Here is a 24,352-nt window from a genome sequence, read left to right as displayed (position 1 = left end):
GGCTTGAAATCAACAACAGATCTGTAAAGATAACTGGATTATTTTACAGAAATAATTTTAGTAAATGGGATTTACCCAATATATTTCTCTAAGCAGAAATCTTAACATATGGATATGGTAAGAGAAATTGGACTACTTCCTCTCTGTCAGAGAAAACAGACTGAAAAGTCTCCCAGCTGTATTCCTGCTCTACTCATTTTGTTTTCCTCCTTTCCACCAGTTTTTGCCTGTGTGGAGAAGAAAGGTGTTTCTTGCGTTCCCTGCAAGTGAACCTTTGCAAGAAATTCTTTTTCTTGGAAAGTAAGTTTCTCTGTATTTATTTATCTCTCTATTTTTTTTTTTCTCTTATTCCTTAAAGACACTTGGCTTGCATTTAGAGGAAACTTTAAAAACCTTTGAAAACATTACATGTTGGGTAGCTCCATGGATGATATCTTATGGAATTTGATTACTGACTTCATGTATTTGTTTTAGGTTATATGTGAAATACTGGCAAATTTCCTTCACAGAAAAGGAGTGCGAGAGATGAATGATAAAAGGTTGGTTTGATAAACTGGGCAAGGATGATCTACCTTTAGGGTGGAGAAGCACAAATTTCCCATCTACTTTGCCCTGTCAGCATGACTGAGGTCCAATATTGAGAGTTTCATCTACTGCTGATTTCTTCTGGCCTCTCGTAAGAACACTTTGTCTACCCAGCGTTTGGCAGAGGAGTGGAAAGAGGGGCCACAGCGTGTTGCACAACCCATTCACCTTTCTTCCACGCCTGGGATGAAAGCCTGCAATCCGCAGTCTGCAACCCAGCAGTGATTAGTAGAGAACTGATGGGTGGAGAGTGGCCTGTTTGGGCTGGTGTAGCCCGCTGCACTCTGTCCGGCCATGCCTGGGGTCACACACAAGAGCTTGTGATGATTTATTCATTGTGGTTCTGTGGGTGGCCTCCTCTTGATGGCAAGGGAGGATATTCCCCCTGCTTCTGGGACTGCCCTCCAGCAGTCAGCTGGAGGCTGGCGATCTGCCATCCAGAAGATGCCTCTCGCTCTTCAGCTTTTCTCCCTTTCTAGTAAAAAGGTCAGGTAGAGGAGTCTGCAAGGTACAGGACAAGTGACACCAGGAAAGGGAAGAGAGGGTGTCAGAGCTCAAGCAGCAGCAGGAACATGATGTGAACAGGAATCCTGGATTCAGTCCTGCAGTGCTTGGACAGAACTCTTACGAAAGACAAGGGCTTGTCCCAGTATAACAGATGTGCTGTTTCTTGGATAAACTGCAGTGGATGCTGTTATCGTTGTACGTGTCTAGTAGTTTGTATTTTGACAAGCTAGAAAATCTTTGACATGGAGTAGAGGTTGCTTGAAGGAGTAGCTGGCCATTTCTCAAGAAATGTCTAATTTTCTCAAGAAATAGGACTAATTTAAAGTAAAATTTTTAAAAAATTACCAGTTTTCTTATATTTTTATTAAGTTTCTGATCAGAGAACTTTTTAGTATATGTATATGCAGGGCAGCATTAATTAAGCTCAAAAAAGTTGTCAGTTCTCAGCAGAGAAAAAATGAGCAGGAAAGTGGGTATTGAGAAGGAAAAATAGAAAATTCCCTAAGAAATCAGGAAAGCAAAAAAGGCAGTGGAAGCATCTAAAACCAACATAGAGCTGAGAAGGTAAAAAATGTATGAGTAACATTAATAGGAATTAGTGATTAAATTTTAATTTTCAAAGGAAAAGATGTATAAATAAAGAATAGTAGTAAGCAATAATCACACTAGAACACATAAGGAGAAATTCAACATCTAAACTTAGCCACAGAAAAAACGGTCAATGATGATTTATTACTGATGGATATATTTTGAAGAGACTCTGAAGAGAAAAAGATGATGAAAGTAGCTCTTTCTTGTTCAGTACATTAAAGAAAAAAAGTTTGAAAATAATTTGTAGAGTAGCTCATGACAGAAACTACAATAGGATCATTGCGTTCTGGAAATGAAGCTAATAGTCCCAGTTTAGCAATTGGGACATTGCTAGTCCTAGGGATTCGTTAGTACTTGTGTTAATGTTAAATTTGGCCACTTAAAGGGGATAGAATCAGGAAAATCCTTTCAGTTTGAAAATTGATTCAGGCAGAAGTGACCCATGTCTGAATAGAATTGGTTGGAAAGTGGGCTGTTTTTTTGTGAAAACCTGGAAATATTAATTAGAAAGGTAAACACTAAAATACAAAGATTTTCTAGTTGGGAGTTTTCAGAGAAAGGTCACAGTTTTCTATAGGAAGCAAAGACATTTTCTGGAAGATTTTTGGTTAATCAGAAATCTATTTTTATGTCATAGGACAGCATTTGCCAGCCTTAGCTGTGAAGCATGAACGTATTAGTAATCCCAATTCACCTCAAGTACAGAAGGCGAATGGTACTCAAGATGTAAAGTTTCAAAACCATCACTTGTTTTGTCTGGCTTCTTAACTGTTCAGCGGTGCTTGGCCTTCCTGGAGGCTGGCATTTGACTTTTTTAGGTCTGTTTTGTGGTTTCTTCATCCTTTAGAAGGTTAGCCTCTCACTACAATTATATATGCTTAAAAGTCATCTAGAAGATGATATTTGGATTGAAGTAGAAAGAGTAGTAGAAATAAATAAGAAAGCACAAAAGCACACAGTGTAATGAAGTATAAAGGATAGGTTATAAGATCTGTAAAAGATGTACTTTTTCTCTCTTACAAGATGTTTAGCTTATACACTCTGAAAGTTATGGATCAACCTTCTCACATTTGCCTTGCCTAACAATACACCACAGATACAGTCATGGTACAAATAATAAAAACAACAGTGAGGCAGAGATTAAAACTTTTAAAGCACTAAATAAGTTGGAAGAGGCAGGAAAAGAGTTATGAAAATTGAAGGGAGGGAGCCATGTCTGTTAAAGATTCTTAGATAAATATGGGGTTTTTTCTTCACTATGTTGTCACGTTTTTTTCATTACTGCCTTGTCTGAAGTATAACGTCTTTGTTTTAAAATCCAGGAGGTGAGTTTTAGGAATTATGTTACTTATACAAGCTACATTGTGCAGAAAGTTAAGAGAGAGAGTGGAAAATCCTTGAGGCACATTAGGAACAAGAGGCCCATGAAAGAGACTTCACTGTACCTGATGGTTGGCAGGTAAAATGTATTGACAGAAGGAGCACATTGCTTAAAAGAGAGAACTTCCTGCCTTGTTCTCAAAAAAGGGATACCAAGATCTGAATGCTAGGAGCGAGTAAAAACTTCCCAAGGAATAGGGAAAGGAATCATTTACTAAAAGTGATAGTCAAGAAACAAGTTTATTGAAATAGGCCACTTTGTTCATGTTCTGTGTGCCTGATATTTATTGATAATACAATGGAGAGCTGGACACAAGTGCTGACCCCTGTCATTTGACTGAGGCAAGGTCCTTGCTACTCTAGCAATGAAAGAAAGAGTTTGAAAGCCTCCAAAATTCAACGCTGCACTCATCTCTGTGAGCAATTGTATGCCCGAATCTGGAAGTTTTTATCTTCTGGCAGGCAGATAGAACTGGTTTTGTAAATGCTGGTAATTATTGGCCACCAGGGTACGTAGTCCTGGTTAATGTTTTGTTCATAATACATGGACTGTTTCTTAAAGTTGTGAAAGTGCACGGTTACAAGCTATGACAATACCTTTTTTTAAGCAAGGCTGATGGCGTGCCGCGGGCCTCTCCGTAGCTGAGGTGTGAAAGGGCTGTTGCAGCCATGCAGCACTCAAAGGCCGGTGCATCTGGTGAGTGCCCTTGAGAGACACCGTAGCCTTCACCCTAGCATCCACATGGTAAAAGAGACATTTGTTCCAAGCTAAAGAACCCTCATTTTTGTAATCTGTGTTCAGCAGCTAGGTGGAGACAGAGAAGTGAGCTGTGCCTCATTAATACAGCCTGATCTTTTCCAAATTTGACCTAGGTCGCCACATAACTCTTTACAATAACCCCAGCCGCCTTCCATACCCACTTCACAACCTAAAACTTTCGATTTCCCCAGAGTATCACCAGCTTCCCCCTGTGTTTCCCTCCCCTCTGAGTGTGAAACAGGCAGCATGCTCTCCAGGATAAATGGTAGTTATTACCAATACCTCTCCCTCTCCTCTACCCAACTGCCAGTGTTCACTACCCTTTTAGAAACTTATCTTCTATACTGCTGTCCCTCTGCCGATTTGTTTGAAATTGGACAGCAGGTTCACAATTTATCGAAAAAGATGAAAAGCTCCAGGGGTCAGGTCTCATTTCCTGAGGAAGCTAGGGTTTAAACAAATGGTCACAGATCAGTGATTAGATTGCAGCTTCTGCTGAGAACTTCATGGGCTGAGCCAGCCAAAGTTACAAGCCTAAAAAAAATGTGTGCAGCCTGATACTAAGTTTTATCAGCATGACTGCTATATAGGCCCCATATGACACAGAAAAAACTTCCTTAGCAGTATTTTTAGCAAAGGAAGCTAAGCATGTAAAAAGTGGAATTTGTATATTTCACCTGCTACAGCTCTTTCTTTTCTTCCACAAATATTCCACATCGTCTTTTTCAGATGGATGCCTGGCTCAGAGTAAAGGACATGCAGTGCACAGTCCCTAGCAGAAGCTGAAAATGGATGATGCCTACTGATGCTTTTCGTTCACGTCATCTGCTCTTTTCCAGAGATGGGTGAGATCATCAGGAAAAAGTTCTAAAATCCAAGTAACCTCTTTGTCCCTTGACTTCTCTTTCCACGAGTCTAAAAATTGCCAGAAGAAATGACCAGTCAACTACCAGAGGAGTCTGTGGAGACCCAGAGCTCCGATGAGCTTGAGTGCAAGATCTGTTACAACCGCTATAACCTGCGACAGAGAAAACCAAAAGTGCTGGAGTGTTGTCACAGAGTGTGTGCCAAATGCCTTTGCAAGATCATAGACTTTGGTGATTCCCCACAAGGAGTCATAGTATGCCCATTTTGCAGGTTTGAAACGTGCCTGCCAGATGATGAGGTTAGTAGTCTTCCTGATGACAACAACATCCTTCTGAATTTAGCTTGTGGGGGAAAGGGAAAGAAGTGCCTACCAGACAACCCAACAGAACTATTGCTGACTCCCAAAAGGTTGGCATCTCTGGTTAGCCCTTCTCACACCTCTTCTAATTGCCTGGTTATAACAATCATGGAAGTACAAAGAGAAAGTCCCCAGGCTCTGAACTCAACCCCTGTGGTGGAATTTTACAGGCCTACGAGTTTTGACTCTGTTGCAACTGTGTCCCACAACTGGACAGTGTGGAACTGCACATCTTTGCTCTTCCAGACCTCAATTAGGGTGCTAGTGTGGTTGCTAGGGTTGCTGTACTTTAGTTCCTTGCCTTTAGGGATTTATTTACTGGTATCTAAGAAAGTCACCCTTGGGGTTGTCTTTGTAAGCCTTGTTCCTTCGAGCCTCGTTATTCTCATGGTTTATGGCTTTTGCCAGTGTGTTTGCCATGAAGTTCTAGACTGCATGTCATCTTGATAACAAATGCAGTAAAATAAGACATATTGCCACATAGCATAGTTAATTTATTCTGTCTTTGTATTCTTATTTATTTTTATTGTTTTCCATCCCACTAAGTGGAAGCAGTGACCCTAGTTACATGGTCCTTCTTTTCTACTTGATTAGATTCCCCCAACTCCTTTTTTTAAGTGAAATAATGGAAATAAAATATACATGCTGATTTGAAAAGGCTGAGTTGTAGAAAGGGATAAAGCAAAATTGCCAAACTTGGTGCCTGCTGCTGCTCCCACTATGCAAATAGTAGCCCTTTGCTTTCTGTTGGCTTGATCATGTCAGTTAAGGCTGCAGGATCCACCCTAGAAGAAATTAGTAGAATAGGCAGCTTCCAGGTCAAAGTACAGCATCTCTTCATCCAAAGCAACTCATGCTTTGGAATATCTGTTATTTATCATTCATTATCATTCATAGCAAATGAAATCACTTTGGTAGTTAATATTATAAGAAGAATAAGTCAAGCTACCATTGCTTTTTTCAGTTTTTGTTAGAGCAGAAATATTTGTGGGAGGCCAATGGTTACAGATTTTTGCATTCTGCGACATGAGAAATCTTTTTTTCACCATGCTAAAAACATATCCCCGAAACACTGTCCCCAGACAGAAGCCCACTCTACTTGTCGTATGGTTGCAGCTCCCTCTGAGATGCTTCTGCGAATGACTACGTCCAGGGACCCAGCTACACGTTTGCCTTTCTCTAGGTGCACTTACTTCAGTGTGCCATAGACCTTAGCCCACACTTTGAAGGTGCTGCAGACTTCTCTAGATATGTTCTGTTGTGCTTACCCTCCCTCTCAGCATTCCCACCACTGCACCGCATTTCCAACCCATTAGTCCTCCTAACAAATTGCCTGACCAACTTCATGCACATCTCTGTGGTAGCTACACTTGGAGAATTTGGCTTATGTGACTTTACCTATCAAGACAGACTTTTATTCCCAACCATTAGGAAATGGATATTCAATCACCAACACAAACTCCAGAAAAAAAATGTGAAACAATTAACTGGGGTTTTTTTGTTTTGGTTTTTTTTTTTTTTTTTTCTCTTGGGTTAACAGAATGAGCATTGTAAGGAGGTACTATGACTCTGGGAAGGTTTCTGTTTAACACATAGTCCTCCAAAATGTTTAATACCCTGAACTCCCTTTTTCACCGTTGTGAGTTGATGGCACTCTAGATGTGGCAATTAACATGTCTTGATTAGTTGAGTTCAGCGGAATTACTGATGATTTACCATTCCACAAATAGAATCAGGTCCTGTAAGGCTTGCTTGTATGTTGCATGGTTTAGGCTACTTTTTGAACTACTGGAAGGGCACAAAAGTAAATAGTTAATGTTTATGTGTATAAGTAGGTCTAGTCAACACCACAGCTGCAAACTCATTTTCCTGTGCATAGCAGGGTAAAAACTAAGAAGGAGGAGTTGAACAGTGCAAGTATGGTTTTTGGGTCAGGCACAAGATTTAGTAATTTCAAGGCAGTGTAAGAGGGAGAGGGGTTTGTTACATGAAGACTGAATATATGGCCTAACAGCGTATTTTTAGAGCAAACTGACTCTGGCAACAATGAAAAATGCCTATGGGAAAAGTAGAGTGTAAGTGGTTATTGTGTCTCTCGAGGATTTGAGGTCAAGCTGGTCCAATTTTTGTAGATGGCGCAGGTGCTATCTACAGTTTCATTCCTATTGCAAACATAGGGGAAAATGTGGAAATGTAAAGCTCCTGTTTTTCTTGACCCTCGTTTTATAATAGTGCATATATATGTGTGTGTATGTACATAGAGACACATATGTAAGAAGAAAACATAGCGAAATTATAGTTTTCAAGTGTATGGAGTTATGGATCTATGTACTAAATGATTAAAGGAAATGTTTCACACTTTTCTGTAAAGACTTGATAACAACTATAACTAAAATATTTTCAGAATTCCTAGAAATGACTATTCCTAAGTAATTGTTTTACTGTTTGTGATAAAGCACATTTAGTTAGAAGAGGTATCATCTCCAGTTGTGGTATACTACAAGGTTTGACTCATCCATGAACTCATAAATTTTAAGTATCCAACAACAATCATGTCAAAAAGCAAGAAAAATAGAAACCTGTGTGGTTTTATAGTACTTCATAACTTTGGGGAAAAGTGTACTTGTAGTGTTAGGGATTTATATGTTTTAGGATTTGTTCAATTTGTCCGAATATAATGTCTCTAATAAAGGGCTGGCTAATAGAGGAAGTAGGTTTTGCAAATGTGTGACATACATGTATTACCTCTGCACAACATGTCTACAGTGCTACCTGTTGTTATTTCCTTTTGACTTTCAGTTGATTACCTTAGCTCCAGCACCAGGTATTTTGTACTCTGTTTTAAAACAGAGCCTAATCTCTGCAGGATTACAGTGGTATTGGTTACACATCACAGCACAAATAAATACACCTGTTATTATACTTCACTACTCTTAAGACTGCCAGCCTGTTAAATTTATGCTGTTATTTTAGACTGTGCTGCAATACTAATCCACTCAAAAATGCGAGCGTGCAAAACCATATTGATTGTATAGCTATTCTGCCGCTCAGCCAGAGCACATTATTACAGCTTTGGTCTCATAAAATTCCTATATGACTTATAATATGGCCATTGAGAATTGCTATGAGGTCCAAATCTCAATTATTTGTGGAGAAGATAGCTGCTGTATGACCGAGACTAGAAGAACTTCAGATATTACTCTTTCACTATTTTTATTCTCCACCATCCTTAAGACTTAGAACTGAAAACTCTCGTGTCCTCTGCAGTGGAATAACTCTGCTGAAGTCAGTGTAAATGGAGCTAGAATCAAGTCCTGCATACCTGCCTTCCTGCATTTCCTTCCCTTTCTGTGACTTTTTCTCTCCTTGAAGAGTAATGGCTCCTGTGGTTGTAAAATAATGTCTGCACACTCAGACAATTCCCTTTTAGTAGGATGGTATTCCTGCTTTGCTCGGACACGTGACTCAAATGGGTACAGAGTGTTACAGATTCATTACTACAGAATTAATATAGTCCAAATGAGATTTTGGGGGGGTTTTAATTCCGGTTTATCCTATGGATGCCGACTGTATCCTTACCAGCTGCTCATTTACAGTACAATATAGTGGCATCCCCTGAGGGCTGGGGCAGGATGATGCAGAAGAAGTTGCTGGGCACATCAGGAAGGATGTGCTGAGTTGGACCGTCCTCTGAGTGGGACCAGGGAGGGATGAAGCTCCCCTGCAAGTATGGCCTGAGCCCAGAGCCTAAAGGGCAATTTTCAGAGAGTGGGTTCAGAAACAGGACGTGGGGCCTCGGGGTGGGCTGTGGCTGAGAAGCTGTGCAAAGCAGAGAGGGGTCTATGCCTAGGACAGAGACGCTGTGTCTAAAAAAGGAGTTTGTGGTAGAGCTGCTGCAAACAGAGTTTAATGTTTTTTCATAATGACCCTTCTGGACTTTAAAATTAATTTGGTAATTAAAAGTAATTTTCTACTGCTACTACAGTTGAGTATATCTACTTTCCAAATGGCAAAGTACTGAACTTTAAAGAGATCCTTAGATTTGGGCATATTCCCTCTATTATGTTAGCTATTTAAAGCTTTCAAACAGGACTGACCAAAATAAGGGCTGATGTCTTTGTTTCAGCTGCGTTGTGAGCTTTGTCCTACTATATTTGTTATATGCCTGCAAAACTGTACATGCTAATATAGAACATTTAAAACAGGCAAACTCTTGTCCTGATATAACACTGTTGGAAAACTTCAGGGTTGCCAGCATTTCACAATGTTTCTAAGAATAGCTGCTCTTCCCAATGGACTTTACCTGAAGATACAGATAAGCCCAGCAGCGCATGGCCAAATAGGCAACTACAGTACAGGAAAACACAGCTTTCCAGCTAAATGGCTATACGTCACTTCAACCAGAGAAAAGGGAACTGAGGAGGCTCACAGGAACATGGATGGTGTTGTGTCTGAGGACGTTCCTTGTTATTAGGGTACAGAACCATTGTTTTTCCTATTTCCAAGCTTAGATTAATCTCACTTTTCCCCATTACTTTTCTGCCCTCTCTGCTGGGACAAGACTATAGGAAACTGTGGGTAAACAGGATTTTGAAGTGAAACAACCTTTTCTACTATGTTGAGTTTACGGCTCAGTCCAGCAAAACAAGATTAATACTGAAGAGATGGCAAATTGCAGCCAGGATGCGAGAGTGAACAGGGTGCTGAGGCGAAATGGCAGCAGGTTGTTGTAACAGTTTTGATGTCAAAGCAAGGAAAACAAGGGGCTATATCCTGCCTTGCCTTGGCTGGTTCAAAACTAGCGAGAGGCTGTCCCAAGCCTGAGGACCACCATGACTGGACACCCTCCCCTGCGTTACCTCTGTGACAGCTCGCCTCAGTTGTGCATCTTGATTTCTTGTACAGCAGTTGTATGTAACGATCTCATCTTCCTGCACGGATGATGGGTGTAATGAAAGGTCCACAGTGTTCCACTCTTAAACAGGCTCATTTTAACTATCCTAAGGTTCCTCAGGGTTTTTTTTCTGAATTTCTTCATATTTCTACAAAAGCGAGACAGTGTGCTTTATTTTAAATAGAGCAGTGCCTTCAAGGATTTAAAAAAAAAAAAAAAAAAAAGAAATGGGAAGAAGAATGAGAATTTTGAAATCATTTTAAGATACTCAAAGCAACGAAAAGAGGCTGTTCTGAGAGCCTACTTTTACTTTTATACTAGTAGATTAGCTGTTATCCTTTGAGTGACGTCAGTAAATTTTAGTGCTGGAGATTTCTCAGGGAGTTTATAAGTCTGCCAGACCTTAGGCACAAACCCTGTACTCCACCGCTTTTCTGTAAAGTACCATTCTGCCTTTTGCATCAGCTCCCCTTGTCAAAAGTTGAACTGTCACAGTTTATAAAGAGTTCTGGCACAGAGAATAAATCCCCAGTCTGGGGATGGTAAATCATCTTTTTAGAGACGCGTGTGGCAGTAGCAAAGCTTTCAGTGCTAGACCTTAAACAAAGAGAAGTCATCTTGCAGTCTGAATTGATAGCATAAATTTCATTTTAAATCAAGTTTCATTGTGTTGGGCAACACTACAACTAAAAATCCTTTTATTGTATTTCTGCCTCGTGTGTTATACAAAGTGGCTTGCATTTAAAAAAAAAATGTATTAAATCATAGAGATGAGAGATGGGTAGAAAAAAGCCTAATAAGTAGTTTTAATCTGTTTCCTCTGCCCACATGGAGACAAATGCTTTGTCTAGTCTGGTTTTAAGTATCTCAAGTGATGAAGCCTCCACTTCTTCCCATGAGGGACTTTTCAGCTGTTTAATAAGCATCTTTGTTAGGAAATATTTTCTTCATGGTGATCCTGATTTTTTCTTTTGCGTAGCATAATCCCTCTATTCTGCACCCATTGTTTTAACTTCCATGAAATTTGGAAAAGATATCATTTATCCCTTTCACACTGTAGCTGAATAATTCATAATCCTTGTTGTTCAAGAAATGCTAGAGACTAGTTGCTGAATAGCTCATACTTCACAGAGATGGTATGCCATGTACCAGTAGATATATTTCCTGGCAAGTCACTTCTTTGAACATTAGGGAGTGAAAAATGTCAAGTGAAACTGAAGAAATGCATCTTCCCAGGCACGTATGTGGCAATGTTACTGAAATTTCAAGAGGTGCTGAGGCAAACAGCCTACTTCTTTAGAGAGAGCTTTTCTTTCTAAAAGTGGCTGATTTTAATAAAAGAACGCTTTTAAAAAGCATTTAAATGGTCCTCTTCATAAACAAACCTCTATGTGAGAACCACACGATGTCAAAACTCTTAACTTGTTGAGAGACAAGGCTGGATTGATTGCTCACTGCAGAGCAATTTTTGCTGACAGCTTAGCTCAGAAGAAAAATTTAATCCAGTATTAAGGAGAAGAGTTTGAAAAGATGCCTTTGCAACTGTGTCGCTGGAATCAGATCTGTGCATGAAAACGTGACTCATGTCTTGACAGCAGAAACAGTGCACTGCTGATTGAATTACAACGTATTACATAATCCTCTGCCTACCTCAAATGACAAGGAGCAGTGTGACTAAGGAAACCCCCGGGTGGACAGATGGACTTCATATGGGTTTGCATTTAAAAAATACTTACTTTAAAAAGAGGTACTATACTGTATGAGGGAATGCTGAGCCTGGGTCAGGTGGATGGTCTGGTGGTTCAAGAAGGATCTTTCTAACAGTGAGTGGTGGTGGATGCATGTAAAAAAAACATATGAACAGCCCGTGTGGACAGTGAGCTTCCAATATAACTCCTCCTTTACGGCAATCTGCAGTTTGGACACCTCTTGAGATGGAGGTTATGTCTGTATCTGTTCCATCTTTTAATTATAGACTTGGTGGAATAGGTCGTCTTTGTCTTAAAAACTCCTAGTTACACGTCCCCTACTTTTTCTGATAGGAAAAGCAGTTCCAAAGTGTGATTGCACACTGTTTCCCCCACATCCCTCATAACTTCATCTGTCTCTAGAAATATTAACGTCATGATGATTTTATCCCTCATACTTCTCCTCGGCTGCCTTTTTTCCAAGCTGAAGATCCTGGTCAGTTTGATCTCTCCTTAGATAGCAGCCTTTCCATGCTTGACACCATCCGTTGCGCTTTCTGAACCTTTTCTACTGCTACTTCTTTTTTTGCTTTGAGGTGGGGCAAAGCCCTCAGAAATAGGTTCTAATTAGTGTCATTTGTTAATAAGTTGTTTGACCATGTAAGACGTCTGTACTCCCACGGCCGCTGAAATCACTTTGTCGTTGGTGTCATTCCTGTTGGCGCATCTGAGGTGTTACACTTCGCTATTGCCAGTTTATATATCATGCATTATACTGAGGGCAAGAACACGGGCGTTGATAAACGTGCTAGTGTGTGTTTATCCCATCCGTCCTGGTCCATCTGTTTAAGTGGCCCAGTTCGCACGGGTGCAGAGGATGGCGGATTCCAGGAGAATAGCTAATTTAGCCTTGCTGTAGGCTGTACAGATTTTAGCTCTGTTAAACACGTGGCCTGATGTTGCTGGACTGAGCAGCTACTCCTGAGAAATGCTGTAAGATGCCTTCTCTCTCTGCCACAGCGGTGCGCCTACCTCACCCGCTGGCTGCAGCCATCCCTAGAGCTTTCCATTGCAAGAATACCTTTTTTTTTTTTTTTTTTTTTTTGTAAGCATCTTTTACTTAATCTTTTATTTCTTCAAGGCTTGTGGTCTTTTTCATGTTCTCCTTTATTCATTCCAAGAAGGGGAGACGTTGGCAGATAAAAAGAATGATGCTGTCGAGAGGGTAAGCCCTTTACATTTAGTCCTCCATAATGCCAGCTAGGGCAAAAGTTTGGAGTCTCTGCCTTCATCTCCCAGGGGTGTAAGCAGGGGGCTCGGCATCTTGCCATACTGGCCCTGGGGACGGCTCCTTGAAGCCTCCGGAGGACTTCTTCATCTTGATGTTCTTTACATCAGTGTTCCATCTTTTTTCCTGCTTTTACTTAGAAAAACTGAGTGACTGTAAAAAAACATTGTTATTCCATTAAAACTAGATAGGGCTTATTTCCTCTCAGCAAATAATAAAATTCTGAGGCCAAAACTCAGGAATTTTGTGGCAGTTCCAGGATCAGCTGCAAATCTCTGATGATTTTTTGTTTATTTTGGTAATGAAACACCAATAGCTAAATAAAACCTGGTCAGTGAGGCTGTATAAAACATGCAGGTAGTTAATGAAACTTCACAAGCTCTGAAAATGGGGAAAAAAGTTAAGGAAAAAAAAAAAGAAAAAAGGGGCTTAATCACACAATAGATCTTGGGTAGAGAGGGCAAACAGCAGAATGTGACTTGACAAGAGATTGTAGAAATAATGCACAGAGACAGGTAGAATGTGAAAAATATGCGTGCAAGCTCCATTGAATTATAGATGCATTGTAGGGTATAATTCTTGATCCAACAGACTGAAAAAAACCCCCAAACCAAAAAGGTTTAAGCATATATTATTTTACTTTATACTTTGGCTCTTAAAATCCACTGGTTTTAAATTCCAGATCAGCTTGAGGCTTACCAAATGTGATGTAAGTTTTATGAGAGGAGTTTGACTGCTGTGACTTTGCCTTCTATAGTTGTCTTTTTTATTTTTACACAGAAAGTCATAGTGTGGGGACTTCTTTTTGTTTTTATTTCAGGAGTGGAACGATGAAATACAATGTAATCTTGCAGACATGGAAACTATAACATGGTAGCAAATGGCAAAAGTATAACTATTCTTATCTGAAATAACAAAGTACTAATGTAAAAGCAATTGTTTCACTCAATAAAAATTTAATTTTTCAGTAAAGATTTGTCATGATAAGCATATTTCTTAATGCCTGGATTTGGACGTCTTTCGAATTTCATTCCTGTTATTTATCAGGACAGTTTAAAAAATAGGCTGAAGGGGAGTATGTGATAGCATTTCACTGTATTTTATCCAAATAGGACCAAATATTTCTGTTTACCGCATGAGAATGTAAAGTATTTTGTGTAAAGGAAGATTGCAAAAAAATTAAACAAAAGCTAGGCAGATTTCTAGATGCTCACTTGACCATGTATTTTTAAGATAAAATGACGATGTGTATGAGGGAGCACTCCAAGTAGCACCAGAAGGTACTTTGGAGCATGTATTTTACATTGGAGTCCTACATTTTCTGACCTTGCCCACTGTTATTAAAAACACAGGGCTAATTCCTGGTTAAGAGAAAGATGTTCTTGCGCGGAAACCCTTAGTACAGGCACCTCTAAAACCTGAGCCCACCAGCGTTTGCCTCGTCTGAAGGCTGCAAGCTGCAGGTTGTCCCTCGTGCCGTTAGAGGGGCGGCAGTGGAGCTGGTCACAGGGGACGTGGGAGTGATCCGCGCAGGGAAAGGCAGCTGCCCGGCAAATGCACGCACCCCCGGCATGAGCTGCTCCTCCTTTTAGCAGGGCTACAAGGAGCAAGTGTGTTGTAGAACTCTGCTGGCTTCAGGCGCAGCTGGACCGTACAGGAGCACGTGGTTGTAAGAGAGCGATGGTTAGGTAGTGTACTGGGTTTGCGTGGCAAGGTTTTGTAGCGGCAGGGCTGCCGGGGGGGCTTCTGTGAGAAGCTGCCAGAAGCTTCCCCTGTGTCCGACAGAGCCAACGCCAGTTGACTCCACGACAGACCTGCCACCGGCCCAGGCCGAGCCCATCAGCAACGGTGGTAGCCCCTCTGGTATGACGTATTTAAGAAGGGGGAAAAACCTGCTGCACAACAGCAACCGCAGCTGGAAAGAGGGGTGAGAATGTGTGAGAGAAACAGCTCTGCAGACACCCAGGTGGGTGAGGAAGGAGGGGGAGAAGGGGCTCCAGGTGCTGGAGCGGAGGTTCCCCCGCGGCCCGTGGGGATGACCACGGCGAGGCAGGCCGGGCCCTGCAGCCCACGGAGGTCTGTGGTGGAGCAGATTCCACCTGCAGCCCATGGAGGGTCCCACGCCAGAGGTGGGTGCCTGAAGGAGGCTGTGACCCCGTGGGAAGCCCACGCTGGAGCAGGCTCCCGGCAGGACCCGTGGCCCCGTGGAGAGAGGAGCCCGCGCTGGAGCAGGTTTGCTGGCAGGACTTGTGACCCCGTGGGGGACCCCACGCTGGAGCAGCCTGAGCCTGAGGGACCGCACCCCGTGGGAGGGACCCACGCTGGAGCAGTTTGTGAGGAGCTGCAGCCCACGGGAAGGACTCACATTGAAGACGTTTATGGAGGACTGTCTCCTGTGGGAGGGACCCCACGCCGGAGCAGGGGAGGAGTGTGAGGAGTCCTCCCGCTGAGGAAGAAGGAGCAGCAGAGACAACAGGTGAGGAACTAGCCACAATCCCCACTCCCCATCCCCCTGCACTGCTGGGATGGGGAGGAGGTAGAAAAAATCAGGAGTAATGTTAAGCCTGGGAAGAAGGGAGAGGCGGGGGGAAGATGTTTTAAGATTTTGTTTTATTTCTCATTACCCATCTCTGGTTTGATCGGTAATAAATTCAACTAATTTCCCCAAGTTTAGTCTGTTTCGTCCATGACAGTAACTGGTGAGTGATCTCTCCTTGTCCTTATCTTGACCCACGAGCCTTTTGTTATATTTTCTCTCCCCTGTCCAGCTGAGGAGGGGAGTATAGAGCAGCTTTGGTGGGCACCTGGCCTGCAGCCAAGCTCAACCTGCCACAGATAAAAACTCATGCAATGGCTTCTTTGTTTTTTAAATTCCTAAACATCACCTGCCACGATTTGCTTCCTTTTTGTCTATTAAACTGAGGGATGGCCCAGAACTGGTAAGCTTTCTGATTTCCAGATGTCCTGAGCATCTAAGCTTGTAGATATTTGAACCCTCAGCTGTGGGCTAAACCTACTCTTAGCTGAGAGTAAACTATCCTTGGTAGAAGGTGGAGGTGTACTACCTTTCCTTCTTTCTAGTGTAGAAATAAAAGCTCAAATTAAAATTTAGGCATTTGGTTTTTCCACAGGAAATTCAAATGTGAAATTTCAGCTTCATTTTTACCACACAGAATTTCAGATATTTCCCCTGTTTTTTTCCCACACAGCCCGGTGCATTTTAGGCAATTGAGTGCAGTACATAAGCAAATGAGAGCAAGCATGATCTTTGCTTGGAAGTTCTTTGTTTCTTTGTTGAACTATACTGACAAAAGCACCATAAAAAAAACAGTTTGGGAGAGGACGCAGCTTTGTTAGGTATCCAAAGTGCTGAGCTTTTAGTGCTCAGCTAGCATTGCTGGAACCTCCAAAGAGGAAGATAAATGAAGCTTAGGCCTGGACTCTTGACAGGTTAGAGCTAAAACCTAAGGCTCTGCCCTGGCTCAAATACAGAAAATGTCCGGAGCTGCTCACGCATCGCAAAGGGATGCGAACCTGTTCCTCTTGCCATTGGCAAACTATTCAAAAGGCAAATTATTCAGTGGCTAGTTTTGCTAGAGGCATTGGTGTTTTGACCTGAATCTGAGCCTCTGGTAGGAGCAGGGAAAGGTACCTCAGCATCACCTGGAGCTATGTCCTGATAGCAACAAGGGGAAGGGGTGGACTGGGAAGGCTGCGTCTCTCAGGCCGTGAACGATGGTGACATTTAGAGATGCTTCTTGAAAGATGTTACCTGCCAGCTGTGCCTGCTTGCCTGAAACATAAATCATGGCTGTCTCCTTGACCAAGGAGATACAACTGAACCGTTTGCTGCCAGACACCTCCAGGAAATCCAACAGAGCAATCTGAGCTGGCCTCAAAGAGAGACCTGGGAGGAAGAGGGGTATCACGGAGTGTGCTTTTTCCAGAGGGGCGAGGGAAGAAGCCCTGTGTTCCCAGTGACGTGGAGAGGAACGGAGCGTTTCATGCCCAGCACAGTGTGGCGGGTGTTTACTGGCCGGCTGAGGCACCGTGTGCCAGCAGTGTGGCACTGACCCGCAGGCGCGGGGACACCCGCGGTGTTTCCTTCTGCTCTGCACAAGGCACAAACACCAGATCACCCGACGAAATGCTACACTTAGACCTGATAGACTCGTTCAAACAACGCTTGACACATTTAGACTTTGCCTTTCCCTGCTTGCAGAGTGCTGTCACAGAGGTTGCTGTTTCCTGAAAGCAATTTGTTGCTTATTTATTTCGTTAAATTGATATCTCCTTGAAGATTCTCCTTAGTGGCATGATAGCAGGTGCTTACAGTTTGAACAGTGGTGTGGATTGCAGTTGGTTAAAACAGTTAGAGTGGTGTATCTTCAGCAGTGTGTGGCACAGATGCTTTCAGTGCCTAAACATTTGTGCACAGATTTTAAATTTGTTTAAGGGTGTGTAGGATTGGGTTAAATCAATGTGAAATGTGAATGATTATTCTTAGAGGAACAAAAAAAAAAAAAAAATTGCAATTTTGACACATTCAGAGTTCCCTGGACATCTTAAAGTGAGAAGAGTTAAGGTACGCATCCCCTGCCACCTCTGCGGGTGGCTGTCCCCGCAGTCTGTGCCGCAAGCGCTACTCTCCCTTCTGAGCTCCCCTCCAGACCTACACAACGAACTCTCTCAAACCTCCTCACGTGCTGGTGAGTGGTGGTTTCTGAACCAGGATAGAGCAAACAGGATAATGTGGATTCCAGCGCTTCTCGGGGAGAGTTGGGCAGCATCTGCGGGGAAGCAAAGGGAAGTGGGGGAGCAGGAGTCCCCAGAGGGCACGGGGATGTGTAATGAGCAGGGAAGGCTTCACGGTGGGGAGGCAAAACTGGGAGGTGGAGGCTAATGTGAACTCAAGACCTGTCTTGAACTGGAAAGCCTTCTGGAAAGACTCTTTTAGCATCAGTCTTCCTTAAGGAAAGGTTGGCTGTGAGCAAATGCCTCGTAAAATTAATACCAGTGACAGGTAAAATGGGAAAAGTGAGCTGGTCATTGGTTAGCTTGGAGGCTTTCCAGTCAGGCATGTCAGATGAGCTTTCCCTAGGCTAAAGATCTTCCTAAAGCCATCACGGATCTATCAGTGGTCCTCTTCAAACATTCAGGAAGGATGGGGGAAATACTAGGAAGAAATTAAAAAAAAAAAAAAAACAACAGGTATGTATGCTTATTTTTTTTAAAGGTGGAGTGGATAGGAGCAGGGAGTTGCTGACTGGTCAGCTCTCTGCAGGTCCCTGTGGTTCCCCTGATCAAGCTGCTTGCATGCTTAAAGGTCTCAAGGAGTAAAGGAGCAGCTTTATCAAGAGCAAATCCTGGCAAGCTAACCTCCTTCTACAGCAAGGTAATGGGGTCTTGCCATTAAGGGAGAAACAGTAGATGTCCCACATATGGGATATTAGTATGGGTTTTGGTACTACCTCATATGAAACAATATATAATCTCATAAACAAAGAAGACAAATGTGGGAAACTACTGAAAGGTAGCAACGCTGGATATTTACACCCAAGATCCAGCGCTGGATATTTACACCCAAGATCCTCAAAGGATGACTAACCCAATGGAGATCAGAATGGGTACTGAGCAGGGTTACCCAGAGTAATATCCTGGTCCAGATCTGGATCCAATAGTTGCATTAACCAGCCTGGCATTCAGGATGAACGTATGGAAGGTAGACACAGGGCTACTCAGTGCTCCCACCATGATTTTGTCTCTGAATTACTGAAAAATTCTATGCTCTTCATGGTAAAGGAAAAAGCCAAGGTGAATGTAAAAGCAAAAATGGAAAAATCTACTAGAAAAAATACACTGTATGAGTTGCATGCTCCTGAAAAATCACCTAAGATTTATTTAATAACCAATTGTTTCAGCAGTAAAAGAAACTTCCTATTGACAAGGGTTTTCTTCAGCTGCTGCCAAGCACAAATCAAGGGATGTTTACTTTGGTGCCTTGGTTTGACAGAGAAGGATTGTTCCTGGCAAGTACGTTATATTGTATTAAGAAATCAGTCAAAACAAACAAGAATGTGAAAATTACATTTTAAAAGTCATTTAAAGCCACCATGCAGAGTCTCAAACTTTAAAGGACACAGTGAGGGCAGATGTGGTTGGTTTGAAAAAAGTACATTCACGAGGACGGCAATATATTTGCCTCTTTTAAGTTCCTGATGTGAGTAAAACTATTCTGGATACATGGATATATTATATTTTGCATGGAGAATACAGCTCAGTCTTTACAATGGACAATGAGTGTTTCCCTCTGCCCCCAGTATGAACATCCCAACCAGTAATGTGCTTGTGCAGAAAATATTGAGAGATACCTTATCTGCAGGCAAGTCACAATTAACTCCTCTACTTCCACCATCAAATACCAGAATGAATAGAGAAAAGGAAAAACTGCAGATCAAAGCAGTGTTGTTAGTATATTTAAAATCCTTTTGAGTTAACAATTTATCGACTGTATGTAGCAAATAGTATGTTAAAAATATTTCAGACATGTAATTTTTTCTTTCAATTTGACATAGTCCTTTTGACATATGGCTGTTGAAAGAGACTTTCATGAGTATTTTTTCTTCCAGTTGCTTTGTTGTATGACTTCACCTTTTGAATTCCCCAAGCATACAAAAGCTTCAGTAGTTCAGTGTGCCAGAAACTCCTGCCATTAGTCCCACTACAGCACCTTAATTGCAAACCAGAGATGATGGTTCACGTTCAGTGAGCGGGGATGCAGGTAGGACCAGTGATCTGTCTGAGCTCTGCTGCAGCGTGAAGTTTTTCAGGGAACACTGCAGGGTAACATGGAAGGAACAAAAATGAAAACTAGCGTATCAAGAGTGCAGGTACCAAAACCACTCCAGTCCCCATCGCTGCAGGACTCCCAAATGGAGAAACACTCCCCAGACCAGTGTGGGGCACAGAGCTTCCGCGGGTGCGGAAAGCCGTACGCTCCCTCTGCTCACAGGCACAACGCCACGCCAAGTTGTGCCTTCCAGTGCTATGTGAAGTGCCTGATGTTACTGAAGTCGCTGATGGGTTTTCCTCATTTCTTTTCTCTGGGTTGGGGAATGAACGTATCAGGTGGCTACTCCATCTCACAGGTGAAAACCAGCATGCTCTTAAAACATAAACATATAAGATTAGGATAATGTTAAAGACTACAAAGAAATGCATCTTGCAGCTGCAGCAGCAAGTGGTGAAGGATGAGGGTGCTGGATGGGAAGGGGCCTTCCCAGAGCAGCTTCTTAGACCCCAGGAGGAGGTGCGAGGGAGGGTCTGCCTCCCACCCGGGTGAGTCTCGCCTCTGCAAAACTTCCACGGTGCTGGAAAAGGGACCTCAGCAAAATGGTCTTGGGTGAACTTCCAGTTAGCATAAACAATGGGGCGCATGAATGGAAAATCTGGAAATCCAAAACTCAGGGTGTTATTTTAGGGAAGGCAGCAGGAAGGTAAAATTTAGATTGCTGAGGGGACCTGCTGTGTTCGCACAGACCCACCACAACCCGAGGAGGTTTCCCAAGCACCGGCGGCTGCCTCCCTGCCTGCACCAGGCAGTGCAGCTCCGTGGAGAGACAACCCGGTGTTTTGCCAATTGACGGGGTTAACACAAAGGACACAGACACCAAGCTAAAGAAATAGGCTTATTTTACTTTAGTAGAAATAGAAATTTTACTATAGTAGAAATAGCAGAAAGAATAAGCAAGGTAATGCACCTAGACATTACTATTTAAAGCTAGCTATAGTGATTAAGAAAGATACATCACCAATTGCCCTCATACTTTACCATCATCCAGACCCGTGCATCAGATGGGGAGCCCCGTCACAGCGAATCTGGCCAGGATCCGGGCATGTCTGAGGAGTTTCTGTTTTTCTTTACATTTGGGATTTATAGTTACTTCGTATTGTTTACTTATAGTTCCCAAGGATTGTTCCCAGGGTTACATTTTCATGCTGATAAGATACTGGTTGCTTCAGTCTGCTGATAAGATGCTGATTGCTGGTCGGGGAATTCACTCAGAAGTCAACTTTGGTTTGAGGCCTATTGTTTGGGCCCCTTTTTATTTCACCCGGGTATGATCAGCTGAAGCCACTGCCCACCAGAACAGGGCAACCTCGGAGCCAGCAGCGGCAGAAAACAGTAAGTACAAAAGCTGCAGCATGACGGCAGCGACGCGCACATACAGACGCTGCGATGCAGAATGGTGCAATTCGGGGTCAGTGACTTGTATTGTATGAGCTGAGGCAGTTCACTGGTGAAGGCAGCACTGTAGCTGCACAACCCTCTCTGAAAGCTTCCCACTGCCCAGTCTCAGGGGATCTGTCTTACTCACGTATTCCTATTCCATGACCTGACCACACACAAGAGCTGGACCTTACTGATAACGGGAATCCATTGATACGGTTAATGGTTTTCCCTCTGCTTCCAGCACTTCAGCCCATGCTGTCTGGCCAGCTCACCCTGAAACTGCAAAGAGAAATGGAAAAGAGATGGAGACAGATTTGGGTCTTCTCATGGAAACAGATTTGGGTCCTGTGAGTCTTCATGGGTGAGTCCTCCAGCAGCAGGGATGCCGGTTTTCCTTGTTGAGCACTGCTTTTATCTGCCTGAATTTTCTTTTATCTTTACCGAATATGTCCACATCCCCTGCCACTTCTCTCAGGCAGAATGGTAGTGTGCATTGGTCAGCAATATTGAGAGCCCATAGCGGGGTCTAGAAAGAGGTTGGAAATTAATATCACCCGTGATGGGAAGAATCGCTCAGGGTCAGCATTTGTCTCTGGAATATTTTTTGAATTTGGATTTTGCACATTCTCCTACATTAGATGAGCCTTTAGTTGGCCTCCAGATGTCTTTGCTTTGATGAGCTCCTCTCTCGCTTCAAATTTATCATCCAGCTTATACAAGCACAGTGCCGCTCTGTTAAGACTGGTATCCCTTGCCATCTTTTTTAAACACAATTAATTAAAAGTTCCATAAAAGGCAGGAAATTCACAATCTTGTAGACACCAGATCAGCTCTGAATCTTCATAGTAAAGTCCCTGAAGGTCCTGACCATACACGAATAAGAATTATCTTCCATTTATTCATTTATTGGATCTGGTTTGGAGAGAAGTGTGGTTCACATTATAACATTCCTGTTAGTTAGGTGACTCTGAACTCCTATTTGCTTTGATTGGAAAGGCTTAAAATGAGGATTATATTATTCTGGCTCTAAATCAGGAAAATACTCATGTGTGTGCTGCTGTAAGAAATGTGGTCTTAGCACATGCTACTGTCAAGCATACGATTAGGAAAATTCTTTTTAGAGAGAGGTGAATTTAAGCAGCAGCTTAAGACTTGTCTTGAACTGGGACACAATAGATAACATTAATCTGGTCAGATTTCCCTACTGACATCTAGTTTATCTAAGCCACTTGAACTGCTGGTAGAAAGGAAAAAACACATGATATTAAAATACTGCTAGCAATGGTGTTTGTATATACTGTAAATGTGTCCTCTGTTGCCTTTTGGTAGTGTTTGTAACACTGAACTGTTAATTACAGTCTTGTACAGTCTTGAACTAGTAATTACAGTTTGGTGTAATATAACTCTTTAAACTGATTTTTTATTTTTATTTTACTAAACTCTCTGATGTTGCATAAGCTTTTCATTAGTACTAGTCGCTGTTGACATCAAAATTATCAAGTAAATTTAGCTCGATATACTAATGTGCAAATAGAATGCTTCTTAATGAGTCTTTTGGGGATTTTTTAGATCATCCCTTTTTTCCCCCTTAAGACTACGGCAGCAATATGAAGCAGCCTTACCTTCCACAGGTGGTAACTGCCATCATGCATTCTTACAGCTTTCTGCTGTGTTTTTGCAGAGGCATGATACAATCTTCACTATTCAAGCAATAAAACGATTAAGTAAACTGTCATAATATTATGAAAAGATAAATCTACCCACCTGGCCACAGTTCGTTTGCCTTTTAAAATTCATCATCAAATTTTATATGGAACATGTAAAAACAAAATGCTTTTGACAAGAGATGGAGATGAGCTGGGAGTCCTTTATTAACATGGATGGTGGTAACAGAAGAGGTGTAAATCACTCATATAATCCTGTTCATTACAGAGATCTTTAAAGATAGTAATAGACATGTTTACAGCACTCAGTACTGTCTAATTCAGCTGAAATAGAAATCAGCTCAGATTTCTGTGACATTCTGGTTTAGGTGCTTAGAATAAAAATTATAGAGAATGAGGAGCTGAACAAAAGGCAGTTGCCTAACCTCTTCTGAAAGCCTATAGATTGCAGGTTATTACAGTGCCTAAATGATGCAGATATTTTTGATAAAAACTTTCTTTTACCTCACTAAAGAGTCACAGATCAAAAAGCAGGGGCTGGAGCACAGGGGATAAAGGCCAATTTAGTCTGTCTGCTTTACTTCATTTTTATCTCTTTGTTTTTTTAAAATGAGTTCTAATTGTTTCTTTAAATGCCCCTGCTGTTAGCTCAACACTTCTGAATTCAGTTTATTTTTAAGAATTTGGTTTGGTTCTTTCACCAGCAAACTCCTGGAATAAAACCAATGCAAGATGCAACAGTGGCTCTTTCTTTCTAGAACACATGATCAATATAATTCTTAGAGCAAGGAGAAGAATGTATTTTCATTTCCAACACAAATGAGATAATAATAAACAAGAAAAACACATCAAGCTAAGAGTGAGTAAGAAAGGCAGTTTTAGCTGGGTATTCTTCTGTGTTTGCAGCTCCCTCAGGAGTGAAGAGAAGGGAGGAGATTCACATCACCAGCAGCAGACTCTGGTCCCGCTTTAATGTAGCATTTATAGCAGTTATCACAAATGTTGATGAACACTGATCATGTGGATTGGTTCAGTGACAAAATACAGGATTCAAAGGTACAGGTACTATTGAAATAAATCACAGTTTGCCTGCAGTACATGCATATGTCAGCTGAAAGTACCGACTGCAAGATTTCAGTCATTGGGCAAGTTTCTGTGCTCTGTGGCATCTTTGGAGTTGCAGTAGTGTAACTGAGGTGAAGTTATGGCTTCTCTTCAGCACTAGGGAGAAAAACCTCTGCTGTCGCTAACTTCATCTTATTTCATCAACTTCATCTTCTTTGTGATGCCAGTATTCCTCAACCCACTGACCACCTTCTCAGGAGCTAGACCAATTCTGCCTGCTTGCAGAACACACACACAGGTTTTCAGGGCCGTTAATTATTCAGTGTAAACTGCCAGATGAAAAAACTTGTATCGATGCACCCTCCAAGAAGACAGCTCATCAGAGCACTTTGAACAACTCCCAGACACTCTTCCAAGATGGATTAGTTCAGAGGCAACTTCATCGTGCATTTCAGATTCCCAGTTCTTCTAC

General features: G+C 42.1%; 1 protein-coding gene across 5 annotated transcripts in view; it reads left to right on the top strand.

Annotated features, from left to right (window-relative positions):
- The window catches only part of RNF182 (ring finger protein 182), a 37,376-nt gene extending 23,521 nt beyond the window's left edge, over positions 1-13,855 (top strand). Inside the window, exons 3-5 of one of the 5 annotated variants that reach the window (XM_042806943.1) lie at positions 221-300; positions 475-539; positions 4,553-13,855. In XM_042806943.1, coding sequence (XP_042662877.1) covers positions 4,758-5,495 — 738 coding nt within the window. In that variant the 5' untranslated portion in view covers positions 221-300; positions 475-539; positions 4,553-4,757 and the 3' untranslated portion in view covers positions 5,496-13,855. Of the gene's footprint in view, positions 1-220; positions 301-474; positions 540-3,025; positions 3,143-3,699; positions 3,761-4,552 lie in introns of those variants that run through there. The other 4 variants (XM_042806942.1, XM_032987786.2, XM_032987784.2 and 1 more) reach the window with 4 other exon arrangements.
- Positions 13,856-24,352: the final 10,497 nt, after the last annotated feature.

Source organism: Tyto alba, unplaced genomic scaffold (genome assembly GCF_018691265.1).
Source record: "Tyto alba isolate M040663 unplaced genomic scaffold, T.alba_DEE_v4.0 Super-Scaffold_48, whole genome shotgun sequence".
In the NCBI taxonomy this organism is placed as follows: Eukaryota; Metazoa; Chordata; class Aves; order Strigiformes; family Tytonidae; genus Tyto; species Tyto alba.
This window is presented reverse-complemented; position numbering and strand designations above follow the sequence as displayed.